This window comes from Python bivittatus, unplaced genomic scaffold (assembly GCF_059951505.1).
Source record: "Python bivittatus isolate LINGU-HERP-01145 unplaced genomic scaffold, Pbiv_v1 ctg000850_np1212, whole genome shotgun sequence".
Lineage (NCBI taxonomy): Eukaryota > Metazoa > Chordata > Lepidosauria > Squamata > Pythonidae > Python > Python bivittatus.
Window position 1 is genome coordinate 37,980,841 of NW_028277112.1, and position 18,211 is coordinate 37,999,051.

The following is an 18,211-nucleotide window of genomic DNA, read 5'->3' on the forward strand; positions in this document are numbered from 1 at the left end:
TAGATCCTTGTCCTTCCTGGTTAGTTAAAACCACCAAGGAGGTGACCTTAGGGTGGATACTGGCAGTGGTCAATTCATCCTTGCAGGAGGGGGTGTTCCTGAAGCCTTTTAAGGAGGCTTTGGTCTGCCCCCTCTTCAAGAAACCATTGCTAGATCCCACCCTTCTGGACAATTTTCGTCCAGTCTCCCACCTTTCCTTTCTAGAAAAGGTGGTGGAAAAGGTGGTCGTGTGGCAGCTTCAGAGGATCCTGGAGGAAACAGATTATCTGAACCCCTATCAGTCAGGGTTCAGGCCCGGTTATGGGACAGAAACAGCACTGGTCGCACTTTTGGATGATCTCTGGCAAGAGCAGGATGGGGGCAATGCATCCATCCTTACTCTTCTTGACCTCTTGGTGGCTTTTGATACCATCAACCATGTATCCTTTTGGATCGGCTGCAGGAGTTGGGGCTGGGTGGCACAGTGTTGTGCTGGTTCAGCTCCTTTCTCCAAGGCCGAACCCAATTGGTGTTGATAGGGAGCAAGAGGTCCAACCCACGGCCCCTACTCTGTGGGGTGCCTCAGGGTTTGGTGCTTTTGCCACTCGTATTTAACATCTACATGAAACCGTTGGGTGAGATCATCCGGCACCATGGGATGAAATATCATCAGTATGTTGATGATACCCAATTATACATCTCCATCCTGGGTGACCTAAGTGATGCTGTGACTACCCTCTCACGGTGCCTGGAGCCTGTGGGGGCCTGGATGGGGGCCAACAGGCTTCAACTGAAGCCTGGTAAGACAGAGTGGCTGTGGGTACGGGGAGCCTCAAGATCCAGGAGTTTATCATCTTTGGTTCTTGATAGGGTCGCAGTACCCCAGACAGACCCGGTGTATAATCTGGGGGTCCTCCTGGACTCATGACTCCTGTTCGAAGAGCAGGTGGCAGTCGCGGCTAGGAGGGCCTTTGCGCAACTTCGTGCTGTGTGGTGGTTACGCCCCTTCCTCAATCAGGAGGCTGTCTGCACGGTCACTCATGCCCTGGTCACCTCCCGGTTGGATTACTGCAATGTGCTCTACATGGGGCTACCCTTGAAGAGTATCCAGAAGCTACAGCTGGTGCAGAATGCAGCAGCGTGGACAGTTCTGAATGCCCCTAGGAGGGCACATATAACACCGCTGTGATGCAATCTGCATTGGTTGCCAGTTTGCTTCCGGGTCCAGTTCAAGGTGTTGGTCATCACCTTTAAAACCCTTCATGGCACAGGACCAGGTTATCTGAGGAGCCATCTCGCCCCGGTTACTTCAGCCCGCCCCACTTGGTCCAGCAGAAGGGGCATGTCGCAGACCCCACCGGTCAAGAAATTTTGCCTGGTGGGGTCTAGGCAGAGGGCCTTTTCTGCTGTGGCCCCCACCCTATGGAACAATCTGCCTCCCAAGGTCCGGTGTGCCCGCAGTCTCATGGCCTTCAGGAAAGGGGTGAAATCCTGGCTGTGCCAGAAGGCCTGGGGGCTGGATGGGGGCTTGCACCAGTGGAGGTGGCTTGTGGGGTGATTGACCTTGCCACCCTGTCATCTTGAATGTTTTTAGTTTTTATGTACAGTGCTTGTTGTTTAGATTTGATTTTTAATGGATTATTTATTTTAACTATTTATGGGGGATTTTTAATTGTTGATGGGGTTTCTGATTTTCACTGTGAGCTGCCCAGAATCACTCACTGGGGGGAGATGGGCGGCATACAAATTTAATAATAAATAAATAAATAAATAAATAAGTAAGTAAGTAAGTAAAGTACTGTAAGGCAAAATTAACTAATAGATTGCTAGTGAGGGCACTAAACTTGATTCTTGCTTATATGTCTTGAACTTCTCTCTTCGAAGCTCTAATTTTTCCAGGTCTTGTCTGTCCATTCCTGTGGGTAGCATGTGTAATCATGTGTAATAACATAGCTGGAGTGAAACTGTTTTTCACAAGCTGTCAAAAAGGCAAATTTCATGCTTGGGATCATTAGAAAAGAGATTGAAAATAAAATGCCAACGGGATAATGCCCTGTGGCATGTCACCTAGAATACTTTGTACTTTGGCCGCTGCATTTGAAACAGAGCTGGAAAAAGTGCAGAAGAGGGCAATCAGGATGATCACAGGACTCAAACACCTACCTTATGAGAAAGAAACGTCCAGCACTTTTCAGCTTAGAAAAAGGTAACTGAGAGGGAATATGATCAAGGTGTATACAATCATCCATGGCTTGGAGAAAGACAGGGAGAAGTTTTTTTCTCCCTCTCTTGAAACACTAGGTTCAAGAATCACGTAATGAAGCTGTTAGAAGGAGATTTGGATCAAACAAAATAAAACACTTCTTCACAGAGTGCATCATTAAACCATGGAACTATGGAGATGGCCGCTACCTTGCATCGCTTTAAAGAGAATTGATTAGTCTTGAAGTTTCAATGTTACTTCTGAGTTGTGGGCAGTATGCCTCCAAATGCCAGTTGCAGATGAACCACCGCAGGACTGGGGTGAGTCCCCACCTCTCACTTGTATCATTTCAGAAGCGTCCGGTTGATCATTGTGAGAAGCACAATGTTGGGCCTAAGCTGATCCAGCAAGTCTGTTCTTATGTTCTTACATAACCTGGCAACATTCCAGGGTGCGGAGAACACAAGTCTCGTGTGAGAGCCAGCATGGTTGAGTGGTTAAGCTGCTGGGCTAGGAACGGGGAGAGCCAGGTTCAAGTCCTCACTTAGACATGGAAGCCAGTTGGATGACCTTGGGCCAGTCACTCCTTTTCACCCCTATAACTGGCTGAAAAACAGAACAGTGCAGTAGGCACTGATAAGCTTCCTTGTAAGAACTAGATGGGTGCAGTGCAGAACAAGTGGACCTGGCAATTGAGCAGGACAGACGATAACAGGAAAAACTTTTATGGCTTCATAATTTGGCTTTTCAGTAAATTTGAACCTGGTTGGGGAAGTGATAGCTTTTGTTCACTCTTTTTACTATGACTGCATTTTTAATTGAGTTATAATTGCATTGTTCTTATTTTATATTAGCTGCCTGTGGGCCGCATCCTGACAGAAAGGTGAAGTGTTTTTCCCCATATTTTTATATTAAATATTTCTTATATTTATATATTTTCTAATATATATTTCTGAGTATCTTTGGGGGAAAAAATCTTTTCACCCTCCCACCTCACCTGAAATAACCTACCAGAATTTTTTTCCCCTCAAAGTTCTCTATTATTTGCCTGAATTCACTACAGTTTCTGCACTGCAGGTGTGGAGAATTTATAGCCCACATGTTAATCTCAAGTGAAATATGAATTAACAATGTGTTATGGCTTTAAAAGGGCAAATATGATTATACTTCTACACCAGTAGAAGTATAGTTTCTGATAGCTCCACTATAATCTGCATTGTAAAAACTATTTTTAAAAAAGAATTTTGACAATCTGAAAAAGTTACAACAGGATAATCAAAGGAATGGAAACGGATAAGTGCTATAAAGAGGTACTGAGGAAACTGAATACATTTAGTTTTGACAAAAAGAGGGCTATCATGCCACTTTTCATATATAGTATTTGGAGGAGTGTCATACAGAAGAAAGCAATGAGCTGTTCTCTGCCGTCTCAAAATGCAGGATGTGGAATAATACCTTTGAGTTAGCAGGAGGCAAAGTCTGCTTCAATGTTAGGAATAAATAGTAATGGTAAGAGCTGCTCCCCAGTAGAACTAATTTCCTGTGGAGTATTGGGCTCCTTCACTGTGTGGCTTTAAGGAGAAGCTGGACAGCCATTTAATTTCTAGTTCTGCGCTGCGGTGGGAATTGGCCTGTTCAGTGGCCTGTTCTGTCTTCCCAACATGACAGAATCCCTTCCCATGACCATACCCTCCAGTGATTCTCACAACTTTGTTTTCTAGGCTGCTCTAGTAGAATTTAAGGAAATGTTTAGGGAAGTCCAGTGGAATAGTCTAGAGAGGAAAATGTGGCAAGGAACTGTATAGATGTAAACTTCAATCTCCTTTTTGCTGTTATTAGTTTTTTTTCCAAAAATGCCTTATCAGTGCTATACTTCAGTTTCCAGACACTCCTGCCTCATATTGCTATAGCCTATTTTGAAGACCTTTTTTTAAATTGCTGTGCTATCAATTTTGAGATTGCGTTGATCCTTCACACTGTTGCATGTATATGTATTTTTCTCTGTTGATTAGTTTAGTGTAATCAAAAGTACAAACTAATTTTTTTCATATCAGTATGAGATAATAAAATAGTATTACAATAGTTTCATATGTTATCTACAGACTATTGGTTAAAATTAAAAACCTTTTTTAGAACTAGGTTTTATCCTCTCTTCTATTTATATAATATATTTTAGTCAACCCTAAAACAAGGAAATTATTGGAAAATGATGTAGCATAAGGATGGCAAATGAGGACAGAGGCCACTAAGTGTTTGGACATAATTTCAGGGCATTTATTTATTCATTTGGGTCCCACTTTTCTATTCAACTGAATTTTGTTTAGATGAGAATTTATCTAGAAGCCTTAGAAACATTGCCTTGGGTTCCATCACAGAAGAAAAATGGGATCAGGGTAATAAATGCATTTTGGTGTTCAGTTTGGAAAACCCACTTATTACAGCTAGATCATTTTTTAACCTGGTCTTAATGATCTTAATGTGTTTGCGGGAGGGGGAGGGGAATTTCAGGTGCTCATGTGTATTATGGCAATAGCACCATAAGGTTAAAATTATAAATAGACTATATTACATTTTAGAATAAGACGAAACAGGATTCTCTGGTGAGCACTGGAGTTTCTATGCATGCTCTAAATACACAGCAGGAGCAGTGACCACATTTAGTCCGAGTGCTGTGTTCCCCAATGATCAACCTTCTAGTAGTGGCCAGAGCAAAAGCTACAGAGAGTCTATTTGCATACATCCACACAAACAGATGCATTACTGCAGGATTAGCCCCTCACTGATTTACTTGATTTCTATGCAATTTTTCTGCTCAAAAAGAATACTCAACATGGGTTGTAATTAAAACAATGTAGACATATTAAAAGTGCAACATATAAATAATAAAAAATATAAAAAGTAAATTAAAATACAAACAATGAAACCTTTTACAGGTCTAATTACAGGTCAGGTAAAAGATTTCCTGAAGGCAGAGGGAGCAGAGGCCAAATGCACCCCCAGAGACGCCACATTCCGTAGCTTAGGAGTGATGCAAGAGAAGGCCCTCTCCTGCATGCCAGACAGCCTCGCCTCTAACAGTGAGAATCTCACCTGCAGATCTTCAAGTCTGAGCAGGTTTGTAAGAGGAGATTGGCAGGCAGAACCAGGGCCCTCATCACTGTAAGCCCAAGTCTTGGGCACATAATAAAGGGATAAAAATTTTCATGCAACTGTGAAAATGAGCTGCAGAAATACCAAAGATCTCTTGTTCACGTCAGCTATATTGGAAACTATTGAGTATGTCTGAGTAGACTTCCTTTGAAGCTAGTTTTGGGGTTAGTGGCAGATTGATCTGTCTAGCAGAATTGCCATCATAGTTCTATGTTATGTAAAAGGTAAAATTTTAGAGGATGTTTCCTTTTATAAAGGTCTTGGGACTTAGAATTGATATGATTTCCCTAAGTGCTAATGCATTACTTTTGGGATCCTTAAGTAAATATCTAACCCAGCTAGAAGTCCCTTCATCTTGCAGGTGGCTACCATTAAACACAACACTAGCATTTGCCTGAGTGACCAGGGCAGAGACCCCACTCTGAGACCCCTCAAGAGTCTCAGCCTTGAACACAAACTGCATACATCCAAAAGAGCACTAGATGGCAACATAAAAGTTTCTGTTGCCGTGTAGTGTATCTGTATTAGTTTGTATTAGTGGTTAAGCCCTAGGAAGAAGATACTGGCAAACCACTTTAAAATGTTGTGTGGAAAACTGCATGAAATCATTCATGCAGTTGCCAGGAGTCAAGACTGATTGGAAGGTAGGAAAGGAAAGGAAAGGAAAGGAAAGGAAAGGAAAGGAAAGGAAAGGAAAGGAAAGGAAAGGAAAGGAAAGGAAAGGAAAGGATGTTATGCCTATTTAAAAGCATGTTGTATTTATATTGTCAGTGATTAGGAACAACTATCATAAGGGGATTCTCAAAAGAAAAAGGAATCCTTATACTCAAAAAGTTTGGGAACCACTGTTTTTATAGGGCTTTTAATGCACTGACATATAATTAAATACTTAATCTGATTGGGAGTTCACCTTTTTTTAAAAAATCCCTTTATTTTTATTAGGTCCCTGCAGCATTTTAGATTCAGAAGCAAAGAGGTACTTGAGCGGCGTTTTTCTCCAGAATCACAGAGTGCCTCTACAGTCGCAGCCCAATCTCAGAAGAAGATGCTTTTTTCAGAGCACTTCAGAAAAAGCTTCAGAAAAAGCACAAAAATCTGATTGCCCAACAATTATTTGAAATTGAGCTGCAGTATAATTTGAACTGACTGCCCAATTTCTGTAGGTTACTAAAAACACTAAATCAAAGAGGCACGGCTCTCTATATTTACTCCCTGACCTACTCAAACTATTGTTGGTCTTTTACCAGAGCTCACTGTAAGGCCCTTTCTTCAGCACTGTTATAGGGTAGATACTGGAGTCTCCTCATGGCTCATTGTCTCTGCCCTTGTGGAACACAAGAGGTAGAATCAATAACACACTCTTTTATATTGCAGGAGTTATACAATGTTGTGTCAAAATCTTATTTTTCCCCATTTAGCAGCAATCCCAGACAGCCAGACAGTTTCTCTGTCAATTTTCTGGTTGCTGATAAAGTTTTTTTATACAACCTACAATGTTGTAAAGTTTTGTTATTTAGCACCAAGGCTTCCACAGGGGATCCATGTAAGGTTTAAGATGGATTGCTGTATACGCTTTTTGTGTTTATTTTGACTCCTTTCCTTTCCTTTCCTTTCCTTTCCTTTCCTTTCCTTTCCTTTTTTATTTACTGGCCCAAAGCAGTAGTAAATAACATTGAAGCTGAATTGTGTATGCTTTTGTAGTTTGAGTCACTCAAGAGAGAGATGTCCATTGCAAGAAACTAGCTAATGTGTGACAGTGTATAAAGAAGGAAGGAAGATAGATCCAATCAAAGCTTGAACTTATATAAACTCTTTGAAAGTATTGATTCAAATATCAATTAGATGTGAAATTTTCTCTCCACAAAGGCCTATCTTTTTTGTTGTGAAATATAGATCAATATTATTGTCCTCAAATATTATAGATGCAAGGTTGAGGTATAGAGGTTTTAATAATATAAATTCATGGCACATTTGTAGTGCTTTTTTTTTTTTTTTAATGGTTCCTATTATTTACTTAAATCCAGACACTTTCACATCCACTGTATAAATTAGGCCAATATTATTAATCCCATATTCAGGGGGTATGGTGTGGAATTAATTAAAATAATAGAAACCACCTACAGTACTTTTACCATCTTTCACATCAGTCAAATAAAGTTAGGATAGTAAATATTTTTGAAGGGATTCCCTTGACACTGATTACTTTTAAAGCCAAAAGAAGCTGCCAGCATTCCCCAGATTAGAACCATAGCTCTAGAGAATAGAGGAATGTTAACGCCTCCTGGAACATTTTTCTTATCTGTATTGCTCTCCAAGAACAGTTATTTCTAAATTCATTTGGTCTAATGTTAGCATAACACTATGCCGCATTATTTCTTCTGGCTTTGGTTAAAGCCACAGTAGCATGCTGGATTAAGCAGGTGATCTTGATTGTGCCATTTAGGATTAAATATTCACCTGGAAATTAATTTAAATCCCATTGTTAGGCAAGGGAAATATGCTAAATTCTAGGGTGATTGGAAGCAGGCTATTTAAATACTGTACCTGTAGAAATAATGAATGGTTATCACAGAATTTGTGAGATGTAAGTCAGTTAATTCCAGTAGTAATGTATGGCTGTGAGAGCTGGACCATAAAGAAGGCTGAGCACTGAAGAATTGATGCCTTTGAACTGTGGTGCTGGAGAAGATTCTTAAGAGTCCCCTGGACTGCTAGGAGGTCAAACCAGTCAATCTTAAAGGAAATCAACCCTGACTGCTCATTGGAAGGATTGATAATGAAGCTCAAGCTCAGATACTTTGGTCACCTAATGCGAAGAGAGGACTCTTTGGAAAAGACCCTGATGCTGGGAAAGATTGAAGGCAAAAGGAGAAGAGGACGGCAGAGGATGAGATGGTTAGATAGCATCACTGAAGCAATGAGCATGAAACTGAGCAAACTCAGGGAGGTAGTGAAGGACAGGAAGGCCTGGCGCAATATGGTTCATGGGGTCACGAAGAGTCGGACACGACTTAACGACTAAACAACAACAACAAAAGTCAGTTAATGATGCCTTACAAATTGTGATTGTAAATGAAGCATGGTGTTGGTCACAGAGTCTTAGTATATTTAATCTATAAAATCCTAATGAAATGTATGGGCATAGGTTCCAGAATGGGACACACCGTCTGAGCAGCATGCTTGGCAAATAAATGGATTTCTCTTGCTAAATAAAAGGTCTACAGATTTACAGTAATGTGCAATAGACTTCTTTTCTTACTTAAGCATATCTGCAGTCTTGGGATCATCCAAACTAGGTGGAAAGGGTTTCATTCCCTGGTTTGTTATAGCCACTATATTTTTCCCCTGTGGGGGCAGGGATTGGATTCAGATAAACCTGTTCTTCAGATAAAACTATTAAAGAGAACAAATTATCATTTATTCAAGCTGGAAGAGACAAATCTGGACACATTCCATTCTTATTTTAGTCTGTGAAGCTCCATTTCCTATCACCTTAACCAGAACGACAAATAAATTATAATCTGTTATAATGGCTGATAGGTAGAGGTAGGGGAGGAAGAAGAAGAAGAAAGGAAAGGAAAGGCAATACAAATCTGGCCACTATTGGATGACCCAATCATATTCATTTATGATTCATTCATTTTTATTAAATTTATCTTCTGTGCTTTGTACAGGAGCTCAAGATGATGTACATGCCATTCAATCCTCCAATTTTCATTCACATCAAAAATCCTGTGATATATTTCCTTGCAGGATATAGAGAACTTGGCAGTCATTATATCCCAGTCTTTCCTACTGAGCAGTTGAGCTCACAAATTTGGCCTAATTATTCTCCATTGTGGACTTGTTATTATTGTACATGGAATTATTTTCTGTTAAAAAAAAAATACAGGTATTTTGAACAAGCAAAGGGCTCCAGTATAGCTCTAAAGCACTTATTTTGGAATTATTCCACCCAAAATCAGAAGCATTACAGATGTTTGTTTTCTCATGTTTGATTATGGGAAAATGCACACTGTACATGCATAATGGATAGACACACATGCACACTATTCCCTTTGCAATAGGCAAAGAGCATAAAAGGGGACAAAGTGAGCAAAAGAAATTTATGTCAAAAGACAAAAGAGAAGGAAATACAATTCTAGATTACAGTAGCACCATTCATTGTTGCATCTCTATACTTTCCTATCCTTGGAAGCCGTCCTTATTTCCACCTCAGACATTTCCAGTTCATGTGTTGCCTTTTGTTCTTTAAGCTTCTTGGTGCTTTTTTTTTTAATCTTATCAACTCTATCCAACTACGATTTTCTCAATTTTTGCCTTCCTCTCAATCCATTTGCCCTTCCTTTATATATTTGTTTTGCAATTCAGTCCTTGTTCATTCTCTATACAGCACCTCAACTGCACCTTTTGTACTTGTTACTGGCTTTGTTATTCAGTCCCCATTCATTTATCATGCATTTATTCTTGGCCCTGTCTTTTTTGTTCTCTTAAGTACCAAATTCCCACTGCATTCTACTTCTGTGTTTGTCCCAACATATCCAAATTTCACCTGCATATAAGAAAGCACATCCTTGCATACAACCATAAATATCCATTCCTTGCAACATACCACAGACTGCCTTCTACCTTTCAACTAGCCTTTGCATATCTTAAAATTTCTCCATCCAGTTCCCTGTTTTTAGTAAACAGTCTTCCAAGGTACAGTTACCATCTTTATGCTCTAATTTTTGCCACTTATTTATAAATTGCAATTATTCACTCCATTTTCCAACTGAGTTACAATTATCTTGGTCCTCAGCATATTACTTTTCAGATCCGTCCCCCTCATTGAATCATACAATTTATCTTCCATTTGCTGCAAATCATTCTGGGTTCCAGCCATGAAAACAACATTGTCTGCATGCAAAAGTACACATCTATTCACGTCTCCAGCCAACAGGCTTGTAACAGCACAATAATCATTCCTTATATATTTATCCATATATATGGGTGACTTCCCACTCCCATCGTAAGGCCCCTTTCAAATTCCCTTTCAGGCTCCACTTTGGCTTCCAAGAAGCCCCTTTTTTCATTCTGTGATTTAATTCCCTTATTTCCCCCATGTTTACCTTCCCATCCTGTTTCCTCTGTTCTACTTCTGCCTCTGTTCTGCTATTTACAAGCCCTGGACATGCAGATTCTGAGCACCCAAGCATTTCCTTGCTTCTTCTGGCAAACCTCCTTCACAAATTGTGCAACTTTCCTCATTCTCCCAACTTTACTGTAACCCACTGGGATGCCTATATTACTACACTGAAATATCACGAAACATGGAAGAGAGAAGGCAGCAGCAGCAGCAGCAGCAACAGCATTGCGTTCCGGGCATGGGAAGATCTGAGCGGAGAAGGGCAGAAGTGCAGTAGGGAAGGGGGTTGAATATTGAAATCAGTAATGAGGAGAGCAAAACACATGACTTAATCTATGATGGCTAATCTTTTGCTCTCTAGTTTGGATGGCGTTCTCTGTGGTAAGCAGCAATTTAGTAGAACATGCAGTTGTGTTTGGTGGCACCTCAGTTTTTCTGTAATAAGAGAGTATACCAGATACAGTAGTTTCTTTGTCCTTTGCCAAGAATGACATCAAATTTTACTTTGTGTTGGAAACAACACAATGTGCTAAGATTTATAATAATAAAAAGGAAAAGAAAAGAAAAGATATATTTTTTACTTCGTTTCTAACTAAATTCAAGGCAGTTGATGACTGACTGGTATAGGTGAAAGTCTACATATGGAACTGTAATTCAGGAAAGGCAAGATATTCCTAGTTTATTTAGAAGTAGCTGGATTAGGAAGAAATAATTAGGAAGAAATGTCGGGTAAACAGCAGCACCTTGCTGTTCATTAAAGCAGTCTGATTTCTTTTTCTAGGTTTCTGCGTGAGTGTGAAAAAAGGAGATGCTGCTGCTTTATAAGCTTTAATGAGTGGATTCCTTAAGGTGGTTGCATTTATTTTTCAGGCTTGCACAGACTTGTTGAAAGAGATGGTGTACTTTAATGAGCAGCAAAATTGCACTGGACTTGCACACGGCCCAGTGCACTTTTTCTGAATAGTTTTTGAAGCATGCACAGCCCTAATATTTATAACTTGTTTACACTGTTCCTTTAAAAAGGGTTTGCAAATTTCAAGTAATCCAGAATGCTACAGACAGATTATTCCCTGGGGGTACATGCGGGGCTTGTTTGCTCCCTTGCTACCTGTCCTTTCAGAGGGCTGGTAACAGTCTGTTAAGCTGCATGGGGCTGGGGATCAGGCCATTGGAGAATCTATGTGATTTTTCAGCTACTCTTTCAGGAACATTTTCTATTAGGGACAATTTTGGTAACAACCCAAGAGAGGGCTTTTTTAATGCCTAGGGCTCTTTACCAAGAAGGTTCAGGCACGCTATAGTTCCCTCTGTATGTTTGTTGCAGACAGGAAAACACATTTTTATACCGGAAGGGTTTGGACATCTAAGCTGATCTGTTTGCTGAAGGAGGTGGTCTATATTTTCCTTTTTATATTTTAATTTATTTTCCGTTATGATGTGTTTTATCTTGCCTACTTTATTATTAGGTCCCTTGAACACTGTTTGAAATGGAAAGTGGGATAAAAATTTAATAAATAGAGTTTTGTCAACTTCACTTACCACTTTGGCAAAACAAGAATTTATTTCTTATCAGGAATCCATCATGTGCTGCTTTTAACTGGTGATAGCAGAAGTTAAATGTTTGGATAAGCAGATTTCTAGCATGCTTAGTATGATTCGGATATACGGAAACCTCTCGGTCAGGTGCATTTCTCACTTCCCTCCTCAAATAGCATGGAAATGTTGTAATCAAAGAACCAATTCTAGGGTGCCTCTGCTATTACTGGGTAGCAGCCATAATATCCAGCACAGCACAGATGCAGACAAAATGGCAGTGCTTAGTTACTATGGTGACCACCTTGGGTATGACTTTTCAAATAGAAATAGACTTTATAATAGAATACTTCAGTATATGTTCTTGGAAGCAAGCGGCAGATTTTATAAGTAAGCTGCAACTGTCGTAAGTCGTAATTCGCTTTACTGCAAGGCTTTTAATTGTTTGTAGTTTTGTGTATGTATTTTACTATATCAATTAGCCTTATGTTAGGAACTTTCACAACATCTGTCTAATAAAAGTCTGCAGTTATAACACCTGTAGTAATTTTATTGAAAGCAATGGTTGTGTCAGCCTATGAGATAGACCAGATCTGGAAACAGACCCCACAGGAAGACTAGAGCTATTTTTCATTGAGATTGGCTATAGTAACAGAGTCATGCAAGCCTGATTGTAATTTATCTCTCCTTCCTCTTATACCCCAGTGAATCAGGGAGGAGCCTGCCTGAGTCTCTTCTGAATATTATCTTGTTTCCCAGGACTTAAGTAATGTTTCAGCCCTCTTTGCTTATTTAAAGATCTATTTCCCTCAAGGTCATCTCCCTGGTTCTCTACAAGTTGTGAATATGTAGATATGGGAATAATATCAAAGCCCTGTTTTTGTGTTTACACCGGTTCTGGATGCAAGACATGCAATTTCAATAGTTACCTTCTTATTTTTACCCAACAGTGTAACTTACTAAATTTATTTAAATTTTGATTTAGACTGATTTTATATATAATTTTTATTGAATATTTTAATTACAATAATAAAAACTAATACAAACTAAACTCAGAGAAACAAAAGGAAAGTAAATGAGGGAGTATAAAGGGCAATGAAGGAAAAAGAAAAATAAGAAAAAGGAGAGTGAGATAAAGAAAAAAGAAAAGAAATATATAAAGACTTCCAATTTTCATCACAAGTATAAACAAGTTTGATAGCACTTCACCCCTTATAAAGTTACAAACAGATATCTCTTCATCCCATCCCTTACCTATAAGCAAATCCATAAGACATCAACTGTTCAATCCTGCTGTCAGCAAAAAGTCCATAAAGGGTTGCTAGAACTTTATAAAAGCATATCTTATTTTAACTTTGATCAAATAAACCAACTTTATATTCATTCCTTTTAAATCTGAAAATCTTAATCTTTAATTTATTCAAATATTGTCATAGGATCTGATCTCTCTTCAATTCTTCTTTCTCCCATCACAAAGGCTTCTTTGAGGTTTTAACAAGCCTCTTTTGTAAATCCAAATTATTATCATTGTCTTGGATTATCATTTGTATTTCCCTTTTAATTTTTAAAACTTCAGCCAGCTTTTGTATATCCAGTAAAATGTCCTTATCCAAGTCATTATCTTGCTGTCACTTGTATTTCCACTCTAAATGCCTTCTCTGACTTGTAATCTACACTTTTTTTTACCCAATATTTCTGGTTCTACTATTTATGCAACAAGCAAGACTTGTTTCACATCTGTCATTCCTTCATTAACATCTTTTGAACATAGTCTATCCATAGAAGCAGACATCATTACTGATACAGTTGATATTATGTCTACTAATTTCTGGCCCCATTCTTCGAAAATCTCCTTTAATATTTCAAATGTTATAGTGTTTTGTGTCATTTTGTAAGTTCCAATACTGATCAAAACCAAAAGCAGGTTTACACTTTTTTTTTCTTCTTGCCTAGAATCTTTAGTCCCCTGTAGTGTCTAATTTAAAGCATAAACTAATCTCTGTTATGACTTACAGTGGACAAAATAGTTTTGGTTTACACGAAAAGCTGTTTGTTTTATATAGTTAGTTCCAAAATCTTATAGTAAAGTTTCAGTGTTCCAAATTTGTCAGGACCATTAATTCTTTTGTAACTTTCTTAGTTCAAAATCTTATTTAGCTTTTTGCTGTTTATTTCAAATTCTTTAGGTTCTTACACTTATCGTTAATTTTTCTTTTGTTCAGAAATGAAGATAGATTCATGGGGTAGTTTTTCAGACTTGTCATTCCGAAGATCTCTAATAGCCTTAGAATAGTTAAGTAAGCAATTTTCAAAAGTGATTAGAAAGCGAGGTTAGCGAATTTAGTGTCTAAGAGGCTCAGCTATGATTGTGAGCTTGATGACTGATCTCTTCATCTTTCAGTAATCAAACCCATGGGAAACTGCTGTCCTGCAGTCTCCTTGCAAGGAGCAACCATCCAGAGTACACATAGGAGATCTCCTGTCCTCTCCTTGTCCAGAGAGGTTCCAAAGAACCGGTCTACTCACTGACTCTTTGGTCTTTGCCACTGTCATTGTCTCCGCTGTCCCAGAGTTGTGTTTAGATTGCCATATCTCCCCCGGAAGTCCAATTCAGGGTGATTTCATGAAGGGATGAACAATACTGGTATTCACATTGTAGAAAGGTTACATATATGTTTTTCTGTATAATTTGCAATCAAATAATTGTTTAGTGAAATTGCAATCCAGGAAAGAGGAGAGCCATCATTACATTTCACAACTGACATCCCAATCATGTGTGCTGGATTTGTTGTGATTTAATTTTTTTAGTAGTAGCAGTAATACATGTATTGCAATCAAAAGACCAGCATGATTTTTATTAGTGAGAAATCTAGACCTCCTCATGCCTGCTAGATTGTTTTTATTGCATAGTCAAATAAAACGATTTCATCTGTTGCCCACTCATTTGTTTAAAATTGCATAGTCAAATAAAATGGTTTCATCTGTTGCCCACTCATTTGTGTAAAATTTCCAAAGTGCTTCATTTCTTCATTCCTCAAAGTCACTTTCTGACTAATGCTAAAGGAATCAGAGCCAGCCTGGTGCAAGTGCAAATATCCAGTACCTTAGCAGTGAAGAGATTCATTTTCAGTTTAGATTAATTTGTATTTGTATTATGGAACATTACTGCCAAAAGTTATACCTACACATGTGAGATTAGGGGCCAGACTTTAGGAAGACCTTAGTCCCTAGTATTTGCTTTCCTTGAAAAAAAAATCAAAGAAAATACTGGGGCAGAATTATATACCTGTATATTCAAAGGCCACTATGTGTAACTGCTTATTTATTTATTTATTATTCCTCCTTTCTGCTTAGAGGGCACTCATTATATATAAGCTTATACAATTATGAAATCAGCACTGAGAAAGGAGGAAAAAGAACGAAGGTAAATGTTCCAGTTTATCTGTTATTTGTTTAAGAGCTATACAATTTTAAAGGTGCATTGAGAGCTATGTGCTTTCCCTTGTCTTCATATATCTAAATCAAAAGATGTGTTATTAACTCTAAATTCAGGTTGGAATTTTTGCTCATCACTTTGCAATTTAGGCAGGCTTTTAACTGAACAGATATTTGGCACTTTATAAATGACAAATAGCAATAGGTAGTTGTTTTTTTTTTAAGGCTGCTTTAATTAGGGTATGTATCTAGAATGTCTCACTGGTTGTTGGGAGAACCAGCCATTCAGAGCTTTGTAGAGTCAGCCATTCAGAGTTTTGCATACACTGCTACCTGTTGCTCAGATAGATTGTATATCTAATCAAAAGTCAGTTCAGATCTACCTAAAATCTTCCAAGCAAGGGACGTGCATCTCAAAACAGCATCACTAGAATATTTGTTGGTTTTTCCTCAACAGTTCAAAGCTATTGATGCACCATGGAAACAATAAAAGATTTAACTTTTTCCTCCATAGATTGGATCATATTGAGTATGTTTGCCATAGTTACCTCAATCAACCTTACAAGGATTGCTGTTAAGTAAAGCTTCATTCCAACTGCTGAATTGGACAGTCAGATTATTTTGTACTCTTGGTTATGCTTTACTTAATGTATACTTGTTGGACTCCAGTTTGACATTTTCTGTTGTTCAAACTGATTTTGAATCTATAACTATCCCCTCCACCCCCCAATTTCAGGAGGACAGCCAGATGATTGAAGAGGTACATATAGACAAAATAGAAACCCTGGAAAGAAAATATGTGGAAGCAATTAAGAGGCTATGGGAGGATCCAGGCATCCAAGAGTGCTACCGTAGACGGCGAGAATACCAGTTGTCAGACTCAGCTAAATAGTATGTATAGTAATCTTGCCAGATTTCACCTTGGATTTTTAAAAATTTTTAATTGTAGCTTGTTGTTGCTCTTTTGGATGTAACGTTAGTAAGCATATTTTATCAAATGTGCATGTTCAATTTGTATGATCTTTCCTCTTTTGGGGGGTCTGTGGAGGGCTGCAGTGGGCTTGGTGATACAGTGATATCATTGGAGGCTCAGTGCTGAAAGTTTTTAAGTCTGGTTTTGGAGGGGGCAGGTTGAATTGTTTGGGTTTCCCCCCCCATTTTGTTAAGTTTTCCAAAAGCTTGATTTTTTTTCTTTATTAGGAAAGAAATCTTGCTACCAAAAAATGTAATTGTTAATGCCAGATTTTGGTGGCATGATTTTAAGAGACTCTATAACTCTCTAAAGCATTTTTTTTCCTGTATGGGAGACATGTATGTAAATTGTTTCCCATAGATTGTCCATCCCTATTAAATGGATATTACAAGTGCTTCCTGTACATTATCTAGTTCTCTGTAGAATAATTGAATATTTTATCTTTGAGACTATCATCATAATCATCATGTTTATTACCCATTTTGATCACTGAAGCAACTTTAGACACGAGGAATTGAATTTAAAAACAGAAAGACAGTAATATCAGGATGCACATATTTCAGACTACATCAGGGAACAGCATTAATGGGGAAACAGTAATCAAGAATTAGAGTTACAGATCACTTTGTCTCAGGACCTACTGGAAAAGCCAAGTCTTTAGGGTTCTTCTGAAAGCCAGCAGGTTCAGAGGAGTACATACTTCAGGGGGAGTGATATTCTATGGGACAGAGACAGCTACAGAGAAGCATTACGAGTGTCTGTGAGCTTAAAGTAGAAGAAAGATTTCAACAACAGCATCTTGACTCTAAATACATTTACAAAACCTTTTTGCTATATTAGCTTTCATGTGAAATATTGCTTGCAGCCTATGTTGGATTAATTCATAACAATATGAAATGCTTTCTGATTGCCTAAACTAAAAAGATGTGTGGCTTTGATTTTGAAGTTTCCTTTCAGATTTAGAACGTATTGCTATGCCGTCATTTGTGCCAAATGAGCAAGATGTCCTCAGAGTGAGAATACCAACCACTGGAATAATTGAATACCCTTTTGTGCTACAAAATGTTGTTTTTCGGTAAGTCTATCCTTAAGGCCTTCTCTTAGTCATCATGATTATCATACACAAAAAAATTGCACCTATTTTCAGTTAGTTGATAACTAGAGAAAGTGCATAAGACTAGATGAGTCCTCTCCAATCGTATTTTGTCTTTGCTAATATGTTATACCCATTTCTATCTGTAAATAAAGATTTTAGAATCATAGAATCAAGACTTGAAAAAAAAACCATTTAGGTGATCAAGTCCAAACTAAAATATCCACAATGGAAGGATAACCTGCCTCTGCTTGATCATATCTGATGAAGAGGAGCACCTGTAATGGGTTCCATTGTTGAACTGTGCTTAATTTAAAAGATTATTTCCTATTGTTTAACCAAAACCTGCCTTAAACCTGTCTTCTCTGTAATGCCCTCTGGCATGATAAAGACCATGTTTTGACTATCTTTTCTGTAATACTCTTTCAGATATTATATCCCCTTTAGAGTTTCCTTTGCAAGATTTAAATATACCTAGATCCTTTACAAGAGCTTTTGGGTGTAGTGGTTAAGGCACCATGCTAGAAACTGGGAAACCATGAATTCTAGTTTGACCTTAGGCATGAAGCCAGCTGGGTGACTTTGAGCCAGTCACTCTCTCTTTGGCAGAATGTATTACTGTTAATGTTTAAAAGTTCCTCAGCATACTTCTCCTTCCAAGGGTTCCCCACTATAACATACTTATGGTAGGCTGCTTCCAATCAGGCTCAACTTCCT

At 38.4% G+C, this 18,211-nt stretch overlaps 1 protein-coding gene across 2 annotated transcripts in view; it reads left to right on the plus strand.

The window, feature by feature from the left end:
* The window catches only part of LOC103053861 (guanine nucleotide-binding protein subunit alpha-14), a 45,833-nt gene that overhangs the window by 21,355 nt on the left and 6,267 nt on the right, over positions 1 to 18,211 (plus strand). For both annotated transcript variants that reach the window (XM_007435113.4, XM_025171137.2), the window contains exons 3-4: positions 16,165 to 16,319; positions 17,348 to 17,476. In XM_007435113.4, the coding sequence (XP_007435175.1) occupies positions 16,165 to 16,319; positions 17,348 to 17,476 (284 nt within the window). The remainder of the gene's footprint in view (positions 1 to 16,164; positions 16,320 to 17,347; positions 17,477 to 18,211) is intronic.